Genomic DNA, 11,111 nt, shown 5'->3' with positions numbered 1-11,111 from the left:
ACTGTAATTGCATGAGACTCACACCATCCAGAGCTTTAGTTCAGAAAAGCCACCAGGGCATCCCTCTCAAGACACGCCAACCTCGCTCACGAACTAGGCCAAGCGAACACTAGGCAAGCAAAATGCACTGGTTTGTCTCCCAAACAAGAATATCATTTATTTTGCTGATCAACCATGAAGGAAAATTAAGTGGAAAAGAGTTTGGAGAAGAATGAAGAGCCATTTGGATAAATGATAAACTTGTTCAAGATATGACCCTGTGTTACTGAGTGACTGAGGGCTACTTGGGTCCCTTTTTCTTCTTTTTTTTAGATTGTTTTGCTGGGGGTTTTTTCACTTCAGTGTCAGCCGGTGGTACTTCTTTTTCCTTGGGTTTTATCTCTCCGGGTTTTACTTCTCCGGGTTTTACTTCTTCCGGTTTTACTTCCTCGGGTTTCACTTCTTTGGGTTTTACTTCTCCGGGTTTTACTTCTTCGGGTTTTATCTCTTTGGAACTTAAATAGCTTCCTATCAATCGCCTGAAAAACACGATAACCACAGAGATGACTAATAAAGCAATGCGAGATAACATAAGGGACACGACCTGGACAGTGGCGGACACCTCCTCCGGAATCTCTCCCGGCGGCCCACTGTCAATGCTCCCTCCGTACCCTTGCTCCTCACAGAGCGGAGGCGCCCAGCCGTACATGCAGTGGCAGTTCCTGTTATTGTTGCAATAGCCTCTGTAGTTGCACTTCTCAGGCTCACAGTCAAAGCGCAGGATTGAAATGTTATAACAAGTTGTGTTCACACATATCCGGTCTGTGCCACAGGCGGTGCCGTCATAGACCACACCCCGGTCAGGGATCCCCATGGGGACCAAGGACAGGCGATAGCCTAGGCCCCAGCAGATCAGATTTTCATCCTCCAGATGAGTAGAAACGATGCTCGTGTGCTCTGGCATGTCAGGGAGGGTTTCGACGTTGATACACTGCACCCTGCCACATACCGTGTTTCTCTTAGTACACTTTTTATAGTTACCAGCTCCTATCATCCCACAGTTCCCATATTGATCCCCTATTGAATTAACTGTTTCAAAGCACTGAGTGGGAGCCTCCCTGGCATCAGATCCAAAAATGCTTTGGCACTGCATATATGCAGAATGACACCCCTTCTGGAAACAGCGGGCGCTGTATTTGCACGGGGTGCCATCCTGCTTATACGTGTCATTTGGGCAGAAACTGGAGGTCCCGTCGCAGTACTCCGCAAGGTCGCATTCGGTTTCTTCCTTCCGACACATATATCCCGATGGACGAAACTGACATTCATCGCAGCAAAGTCCAAAGCTACAATTGGCACCCGGTCTGAGCCTGCAACCTGGTTCGCAGCAAAGGTCGTCTTCACAGTCCTCTAAGGAACCACAGTCACACTCCTCCTGGTCTTCCACAATTTTGTTTCCGCACCTCTTAACCACATAATCTTCTCCTGGGATATTATTTAGACAGTTTGCTTCTTTATGAACGTGGTTGAAAAACTGAATAATACTACAATTGCTAAACCCATGTCGTCCAGTGCCCATGATGCAACTCCGCCGACCCCTACACCTGCACAATGGCCCATCGTGGCTCATTCCCAAACTATGGCCCAGATTATGAGCGGTCCAAGTGGCAGGTCCAAGGATGCTTGTGTCTCGAAAAACAGATACAGATCCTGCATACCTCTCAGTGCACACGATTCCCCAGGACCATGCAAGAGCATCAATGTAATGCCTTTTGATGAATAGTTGTGACCAATCTACTTTAAACTGTCGACTTAGTATATTTCTTTGGTATATCAAAAATTGGCCTAGAGCTTGCTGTAATGTCGGAAAATTAATATTCACTCTGTCTTGATCTGACCATACTTCAAGTGCACGCAGTTGTACTCTCGTACGGACTTGCTGAAGGTAAGTATCGACAATCGAAGTCAGAAGAATGGCATCATTTGTGATATCGGTAATATTGGAATTTGAAAACTCAAATCTCTCATGATCAAATAGCAGGCCTAACTCGTAATATTTTTGGTGCATCGAGGGTCCAGTGTAGTCACTATACCGGGCCATGATGTCAGGCTGGGCCATCTGCTCTTCTATTTCATCACCAGTGACGCCACAGAGCTGATCCTGAAACCCCCCCTCGTTCTTCAGGAGATATAGGGCATGTTCAAAACTTGGAGAGGCCTTGAGGGGCTCGATTTGGTAATATTTGGCATCAATTTTCAATATGCCTCGGAGACCCCCCGCACATGTACTGAGAGTAGCTTCAGAATCCTCAGCTCCTTCCACCACGCCCACATAGTTGCAGTCCCTGGGTATGTAAGGGTGATCCTCCACGAGCTCCCCCTCTTCTGTGTAGGAGAAAACCTTCAGGTGTCGGGGCAACAGAAACCTCTTGGGCCACAGGTGGACGACATGCTTCTTGCCTTGTACCTGCAGGAGGTAGGACATGCGTTTGGTCGCGCCCTGCTTCCCTCCCCGGAAGCTCAGCTTTCTGGGGATGGTGATTTCAGATGAGTCAAACACCCACTTCGGGAGAAAATTTAAATCCTCGCCGAGGGAGTCAACCAGGAGCAACGCCAGGACCAGCACTGGGAGCAAATGGCCTTGGGAGACTAAGGTCCTCACTGACCTCATGGCACAGCTGTTCCCCAGTGAGTCCGCCCCTGCACTTCCCGGCACGGCCGCTAGAGGCGCGCAGAGCGCGGGGGCTCGCTGGGCAGGGTGTGCTGGAGCGCCAGCCTAGGTGTAGGATGGGTCAGGGCGCAGGTCCTGCCCAAGGCATCTAGTTCCGTTTTCTGGGCGGTGCCGTTGGGAGCACGTGGAAGAAACGCCACAAAGGTGCGCGAGAATCCAAGAGAAACAGACTGTTGGCTCGAGGGTCGGTGAAAGTCAGAGGGCAGCTTGGGCAAAGGAGCAGAAGTAGAGAAATCGTGGGAAGAAAGAGGAAGCTGTTCAGGTGACTATCCTGTTCCATTTCGTCTGTTTGTTCAGGCCCTGGGACAGCCCTGATGTTCTCCACCGGCTGGAATCGGTGTTTATCGGCCTCTCTGGTCACACCGCCACCACGTGGTTCCCAGTTTCCCACTGGACTCGGTTGCGACAAAGGGCAGGAGCCCGGAGCCTGCAGGAGCCGGGAGCCAACAGGAGCAGCAGTAGAGCCTGAAAATGTCAGTGTAGAAGCTACCCCCCCACCCCACCCCCACCCCACCCCACCCCCATCCCACACGGGGCAGCCACTGGCTTCAGGCAACAGGCCGTTTCCCAGAAGGCCTCACACTGCCAGGTGGTTCTTCCTCTTGTGTGTCCTTGGGGTGCCAGGGGTCAGTGTGGTTTGCTGGTGTGTGTTGCACTGGTGGGAGAATCTCGGAAGACAAAAGTACCCGAGAAAGAGCTAAACCCAGGAACTTTCAGGGAAAGGCAGGTGATTGTTTGTTTGTAGTGTACGTGATGGGTGAGAAAGCAGACCCCAAAGGTCTGTAGAAGACCCTGCTCAGACAATGGAGGGACTTGTTCTTGGGAAGGCTAAACCCCAAGGTCAAAAGTCTGTTGTGGGATTCTGTCACTAGAAGAACATTCCTGGTTTGTCCTAGGGCCGTGGTCGGCAAACTGCGGCTCGTGAGCCACATGCGGCTCTTTGGCCCCTTGAGTGTGGCTCTTCCTAAGCCTTAGGAGTACCCTAATTAAGTTAATAACAAAGTACCTACCTATATAGTCTAAGTTTAAAAAATTTGGCTCTCGAAAGAAATTTCAATCGTTGTACTGTTGATATTTGGCTCTGTTGACTAATGAGTTTGCCGACCACTGTCCTAGGGAATTCATTCTGGCTGCATCCAGGGAAAGGGAGAAAGAACCAGCCTGAGTCAGGAAGAATAGTTAGGAAACTCTGGTAAAAATGCAGACAAGTGATGTTCTGCATGGGCCAGACGTGAACTGCTGGGACCTGCTGAGGAGAGATGCCAGATACCAGGAGGCTGTGAGGAGCATGGCCCAGTAGTTGTGGGCACCCGAGGTGTGACCAGGGCCTTGGAGATAGCCTCTTCCCCTTCTGCACAGCGACCGGGGTGTCCCAGAGGACTCCCCTGTGTGATCTGACTGTCCCAGCAGAGTCCCCCGCCCCCCGCAGAAATGTCTCTGCTCATAGAGGATACAGTCATCTTTGCAAGGTTGTGCTTTCTACTCTAGTGTGTGTGTGTGGGAAGGTGTTGAATTACTTGCTCAGGCAGCATTTCACAGGTTTCACTGGATTCTGTTTTACTTATTGGAGGAATCATTATGGTCACAACTGTGCTTAATGGACAGAGAAGCACTGTGTCTCAGATCAAAGGAAAGTGTACCAGTGGAAGATTAACCAGTGGGTGCCTTCGTCAGAGCGGACCTGCCAGTACAGAGCACTGATTTATTGAGAACTCCCTCTCCCTGTAAGGACAATGGCCTAGGTGGGGGCAAAGGTGGGGGAGCTGCCCTCATGTTACTTTGTGATTTCCAAACGCATTCCTTCAAACTTGTCAAGGGCCCTGGGCTTCTTCCAGGACCCGCACATGCCAAGTTTGAAAACAAAGTCCCTATTGAGTTGCTCGAGCATATGAAAAACATCCCCTGCCTCACAGTGGCAAATGCCTCCCCTCCCCACGTTTAGATAACTCCCCAGCAGGGCTGAATGGATCTTTGTGAAACCCTCCAAAAGCAATTTGCTTCCGGGCTGGTCCCCAGACATGAGACATTGCAGTAGGAAAAGGAATTTGAGAGACTTACCAGCAACTGAATGGATGCCTGTAGGATGGCGGGGCTGCTCTGGGTCCCATTGTAACAAGCTCACTGGAAACCCCTGGAAACTGGGGCCGTGGTGGGGGAGCAGCACTTGGTTTTCTCTGTGATGGTTATCACTGTGGCAGGATGTATCAGGTGTGTTCCCTGGGGGGACAGCGAAGGCAAGGTGTGAGGAGCTGTCAGTGAGAAAGGAAGGAAGTAGCTGTGAGGGCTGTGCAGGCAGCAGAGAGAGGGAAGGCCCAGAATCTCTCAGAAAGCTGCCAGACCTGTTCCTATGGCATCAGGAGCCTTAAAGCAGAGAGACATAAAAGCATCTTGTAATGGGCGGAGAAAGGCCTGCATGGAGGGCCCTGGGGGAAAGGATCCATTCTCATAGTCGTTATGAATAGACTCTCAAGTTCCAGGGTAAGAATCCACGACCCATTCAGAATGCGGTCCTAGGTGGTGGGCTGGGGTCTGGATGAGTGTGTAGACAGAGGGAAACTTTACAACTTGCTGCTTGTAATGTGGCTTCTCGCTCACTGGGCACTGAAAGTGGGGTGCACTGCCTGGAATCGCTTCTTTCGCCTGTGCTCTTACGATGGGACACTGTTGTTGTTTTTTAAATATATTTTTATTAATTTCAGAGAGGAAGGGAGAGGGAGAGAGAGAAACACCAATGATGAGAGAGACTCATTGATCGGCTGCCTCCTGCATGGGATCGAGCCCACAGCCAGGGCATGTGCCCTTGACCAGAATCCAACCCAGGACCTTTCCGTTCATAGGCTGATGCTCTGTCCATTGAGGCAAACCAGCTAGGGTGATGTGACACTGCTCTAAGTAAGTTATTTTTGGTTTGAAGTCACAGAATCCAATTTGACTAATTTGAAGGATTATAGACAAGCAAGCAAACAACAATAAAACTGCAGAAAGAATTTAGTGAGAGCACAAAAAAGCATCTGGTGGATTTCAGGTGAGTTTGGAGCAATAGGCTTTGCAGAGATTCACAGGAAGCAGGGCCATTTGCAGACCAGAGCTCACACCTTCCAATGAGAAAGTCTCACTGGCCCAGTGGGCGGGTGTCTCTTCCTGCTCAAGTAAACATGGTCTTGGGGGAAGAATCACAAGAGACCACCTGGCTTTCTAGGACCTTCTTGGTCAAATGGGGGTTAAGGAGGGTTGTCAGCCAAGGGCTGGACACATCTCTTAAAATTATCCACTTGTATACAAGGAATAGGGGAACCTTAGCCTCCTTTGTGGGTAGAGAGAGAGAGAGGCAATATGGCCTCATCACTCACAGAAGGACGAGTATGGTTGATGCAGGGTTGATGTAGAGTCCAGAGTGCCGGGTTCATATCCCAGCGTGCTGCTGTGATTGTCCAAGTCATGGTAACATGGGTGTAACACAACTTGATCGCCATTGCCATACTTACAACAGGTGAAAAAATGAAGAGTGTATTTAGAGGCAAAGAGGAAACCAAGTCATTTCCAAGACAAATTTCCTCCATATTCCTGTTTCAGAGTTGGGCAGCCTTCAAAGCATGCCAACCCATCCACATTTTCCTAAGAATCTCCAGACAAGGAAGCAATATTGAGGCCATCTCCTGAAACCACATTCTTTTTTTTTTTTTAGTTTTTTTTTATTGCATTTATTGGAGTGATATTGGTTAATACATTTATATAGGTTCCAGATGCACAATGCTATACTATATCAGCTGTTTGTTGTGTTGTGTGTTCACCAACCCAAGTCATGTCTCCTTCCTGAGTCCACACTCTAAGACAATGGTTCTCAACCTTCCTAACGCCCTGACCCTTTAATACAGTTCCTCATGTTGTGGTGACCCCCAACCATAAAATTATTTTTGTTGCTACTTCATAACTGTAATTTTGTTAATGTTATGAATCGTAATGTAAATATCTGATATGTAGGATGTATTTTCATTGTTACAAATTGAACGTAATTAAAGCATAGTGATCAATCACAAAGACAATATGTAATTATATATATGTTTTCCGATGGTCTTAGGCGACCCCTGTGAAAGGGTCGTTCGACCCCCAAAGGGGTCTCGACCCACAGGTTGAGAACCGCTGCTCTAAGTGCTAATGATGTTCAAATTGTGAACAGTGTCCTTCATTTTTTTTTTTTTTTTTTTTTTGCTTTTTCCTGGTCAGCACCCTGGATGCTTTCTGGGGCAGCATTTCAGTCCAAACAAAGCACATCTCAGAAGTCAGACATTCCAGGAGATCTTCAGAGTGACTTAGAGTCTCTGATACTCATTCACTTCGTGAGTGTCTGTTTTTCTCCCGAAAGAAGTGATCTGGAGGTTTCCTGTAGTTTAATTTTATAGATAAGAAAAGAGGGAGCATGAAGAGGATAAAGGGGTTCAAATATATGATGACAGAAGGAAACTAGACTTTCACTGGTGAGCACACAGTGGCATATACAGATGATAGAAAGGTACACATGTGAAACTTAGTTAATGTTATTAACTGATGTTACCTCCATAAATTTAAATTTAAAAAAGTGAAAAAAAAGTGCAGATTTAGCTATGTTCCTGTGCTTTTCAGATTGGTCCAATATGTGTACCAACCAGTCTTACATATGAAAGCTCAGTGTAATTAATTAGTTTCTCTAGCATCTTTGTGAACCAGGGAAGCACCAGGAAGGAAGGTCATTTAACTCCAGATGGGCCCTCCTGATCCACACTGTGTTCATGGTGACCCATGTATAGGTCCCTAGAGAGTAGAGATGAGGTTAGCTTACCTTCATCTCCTCTTTCTCTCATTTCTTCACCACATCCTGTATCAACTGTGACTCAATTGTAATAGGTTGAGGAGGATAGGTGTTCATTTTTCTTTGAATGTTTGGCAAAACTCACTGGGAGTTTTTTTCATTACAGCTTCAATTTCATTAGTTGTTACTGGTCTATATTAGCTTTTCTGATTCTTTCTGATTGAGTTTTGGAAGATTGTATGTTTCTAGGACTTTGTTCATTTTGCCCAGGTTTTCCCATTTGTTGGCATATAGTTGTTCATAATATTTCACTACCCTATTGCCTGTGTCCATGGGCTTTGCATATCCTATATAATAAAACCCTGATATGCAAATAGACCAAACAGCTGAATGACCAGTCACTATGACAGGCATTGACCATCAGGGGCAGATGCTCAACACTGGAGCTGCCCCCTGGTCATCAGTGCGCTCACACAGGGCAAGTGCTGCTCAGCCAGAAGCTGGGCTCATGGCTGGCTAGTGCAGTGGCTGTGGCGGGAGTCTCTTCCACCTCTGCCTCCACAGCAGTGCTAAGGACCCCTCAGGAGATGTCCATGGGGAGCGGGCCTAAGCTGGCAGGCATACATCCCCCAAGGGGTCCGGGACTGCAAGAGGCCACAGGCCAGGCTGAGGGAGCTCCCCTCCCCTGCCCCCGTGCAGGAATATCATGCACCAGGCCTCTAGTAAGTATATAAATTCTTTGGTTTATCTCTTGTTGTTCCTTCAACCCCACATCAAGGTATGTCAGTCTGTTCCATGCCTCCCTGCTTCGGGTCTTATTTTGTTGTTCAATTCATTTTAATCATTAGATTCCACAAATAAGTGAAATCATGTGATATTTGTCTTTCTCAGATTGGCTTATTTCACTTAGTATAATATTTCCAGGTCTATCCATGCTGTCCCAAAGGGTAAGAGAACCCTCTTTTTTATAACTGCATAGTATTCCATGTGGAAATGTTCCACAGCTTTTTTACCCACTCATCTACTGATGGGCACTTGAGCTGCTATGAATGTAGGGATGCATATATTTTTTCTGATTGATGTTTTGGGTTTTTAGGATATATTCCCAGAAGTGGGATCACTACATCAAGTGGAAGTTCCATTTTTAATTATTTAAGGAGGCTCCATACTGTTTTTCATAGTGGCTGCACCAATATGTATTCCTACCAGCAGTGAACTAGTATTCACTTTTTCCACATCCTCACCAGCACTTGATTTTTTGATGATAGCTATTCTGACAGATATAAGGTGATATCTCATTGTTTTAATTTGCATTTCTCTGATGACTAGTGATTTTGAGCATTTTTTTTTATAATGTCTCTTGGCCATCTGTATGTCCTCTTTGGAGAAATGTCTATTCAGGTCTTTTGCCCATTTTTAAATTGGATTGATGGTCTTACTTTTGTTGAGTTGTATGAGTACTTCATATGTTTTGGATATTTCATTTCTGATTTTATTTACCAGGGCACTCTCTGTTTCTTGATGAGTCTGGTTAAAGATTCATCAGTCTTGTTTAACTTTTCTAATAAGTATTGTTTTTTTGTTTTGTTTTGTTTTGTTTTCCCTCTACTTACTCTGGGATTTTTCTGGTTTTCTTGCTCTAATTCCTTTAGGTATAAGATTAGATTGTTTACTTAAGCTTTTTCTTGCTTCTTGAGGAAGGCTGGTAATGCTATGGACTTTCCTCTTAGGACTGCTTTTGCTGTGTCTCATAGAGTTTCTGTTGTTGTGTGTTCACTTTTATTTGTTTCCAGGTAATTTTTTTATTTCTTCTTTCATCTCATTGGGAACTCATTCATCTACAATAATAAAAGAGAAACATGCAACTTGGTGTCACTCCGGTACACCCACCAGCCAATCAGAGCAACCATGCAAATTAACCCAACAAAGATGGCGGTTAATTTGCATACGCAGGCGTGGAGCAAAGAATGAAGGATCCGGCCAGAGTGAAGACTGAAGACTGAAGAGGCTTGGCTTCTCCACTGCCAAGCCTCACTGCGGAGGGGAGAGGAGAAGCCAAGCCTCTCTGCACCTGGACCAAAGGCCTGGGTCCCGGGAGCTGGCGGAAAACTGGTGCCAGCTGCCAGGGGAAGGAAGGCCTATTGCGCAAATCTTTGTGCAACGGGCTTCTAGTGTGAAGATAATTGAGCCCAGCAGGGTTACCTTGGCAGGCTAGGACATCTTCACCCACTCATCATCTTGCGGTGTCCAACCTCCTTTTACCAATAGCTCAACATTTGTGATAATGCTACCACCTGCACCTCGGGCCCATCCAATAGCAATCCTGACTATCCAGCCATTTTTGTAATGGCTGTTAGCATGTGTGACTCCACCTACTATTTTCCAAGTTCTGGTCATGTCTTTCATTCCTGCAGCCAAGAGTTGAACAGGCAGGTCAAAATACCCCTGGGAAACTAGGACACATGGCCAATCCCCCCACCCCCCAGTATACCAGATTGAAGATGCCCGTAATATATTAGTGTTGTTTGCAAGAAAGCTCAATGGAGGCTCTGCAAGCAGTAAATAGGATAAAAGTCTTCCACCAAAACAGTGGAGCATAGTAGTAAACCGACCTGAAACAGGATTCTTCCGTGCCACCGCCGCTGCTCCACAGCCACCCGAGCAGCCGGGGTGACGGGTTCTGGTTCACGTGGTGAGAGCTGGGGGCAGGGCTGTCTTGTGACTTAACATGTGCTCTATTTTTGATACTGTTCCATGTTCAATGTATATTCTGCTGCTTTGGGATGAAATATTCTGTAAATATCAATTCAATCCATCAGATCTAGTGTGTCGTTTAAGGTCTCTGTTTCCTTGTTGATTATTTTGTCTGAAAGATCAATCCATTGATGACAGTGGGGTGTTAAAGTCCCCTACTTTGACTGTATTGTTGTTGATCTCACTCTTAAAGCTCACCAAGAGGTTTTTTAAATTTTTTTTATTTTTATTTTTTTCACCAAGAGTTTTTAAAAAATATATGTAGGTGCGCCTATATTAGATGCATTTATGTTTATGAGGACTCTATCCTCTTGTTGGATCCCTATATATTATGTAGGGACCTTCTTTGTTTCTTGTTATGACCTTTGTTTTGACAAGGTCTGGGAAGGATGAGACCCTCCTTGGGGAGGACAGTTGGACACTGACTCCTCCCAAGGGCCACCTAGTCCTCCTCTCCTCCCCAGAGAGCACCGGACAAAGGGGAGGGAGTTTTTACAGCCAGACATGAGTGTAGAAGGGGTTCCTCACTCTCTGCTCCACTTAGGGATGTGGCAAACCTAGAGCCGGGTGTTCCTCAGCACACACATACAAAAGAGGTGTCCCTGTGAGCAGAATCCCAAAGCATAGAATATTGTTAGACTCTTCCTTTCTGGACAGCACCAGGTGTGTCATCATTTATAGACTGAGGTGCAAAGCCAGAGGTGTAGTAGATTAGTGTCCTTAACCCAACTGAGGTCACCCAGACCGAAGCCCTGGGAAACCTGAGTCAGAGACCACAGGTCCATAGAGCTGGAGTGGCCCAGACAGTGACTATCCAGGGCGAAAAGCTTATCTGAGGGACACTCCTGGTAGAGCATCGCT

At 46.6% G+C, this 11,111-nt stretch overlaps 1 protein-coding gene and 1 pseudogene across 1 annotated transcript; both read right to left on the bottom strand.

Moving 5' to 3' along the window:
* Window positions 1-280: 280 nt before the first annotated feature.
* On the bottom strand, window positions 281-2,650 carry LOC138996121 (disintegrin and metalloproteinase domain-containing protein 30-like). Its single transcript, XM_070397081.1, has one exon. It carries the CDS (start codon window positions 2,648-2,650, stop codon window positions 281-283), a length of 2,370 nt encoding a protein of 789 aa, XP_070253182.1.
* A 50-nt stretch (window positions 2,651-2,700) lies between these two features.
* On the bottom strand, window positions 2,701-11,107 carry LOC138996120 (trimeric intracellular cation channel type B pseudogene; annotated as a pseudogene).
* Window positions 11,108-11,111: the final 4 nt, after the last annotated feature.

This window comes from Myotis yumanensis, unplaced genomic scaffold, assembly GCF_028538775.1.
Source record: "Myotis yumanensis isolate MYYU_CA2020_CCGP unplaced genomic scaffold, mMyoYum1.0.hap1 SCAF_17, whole genome shotgun sequence".
In the NCBI taxonomy this organism is placed as follows: Eukaryota; Metazoa; Chordata; class Mammalia; order Chiroptera; family Vespertilionidae; genus Myotis; species Myotis yumanensis.
This window is presented reverse-complemented; position numbering and strand designations above follow the sequence as displayed.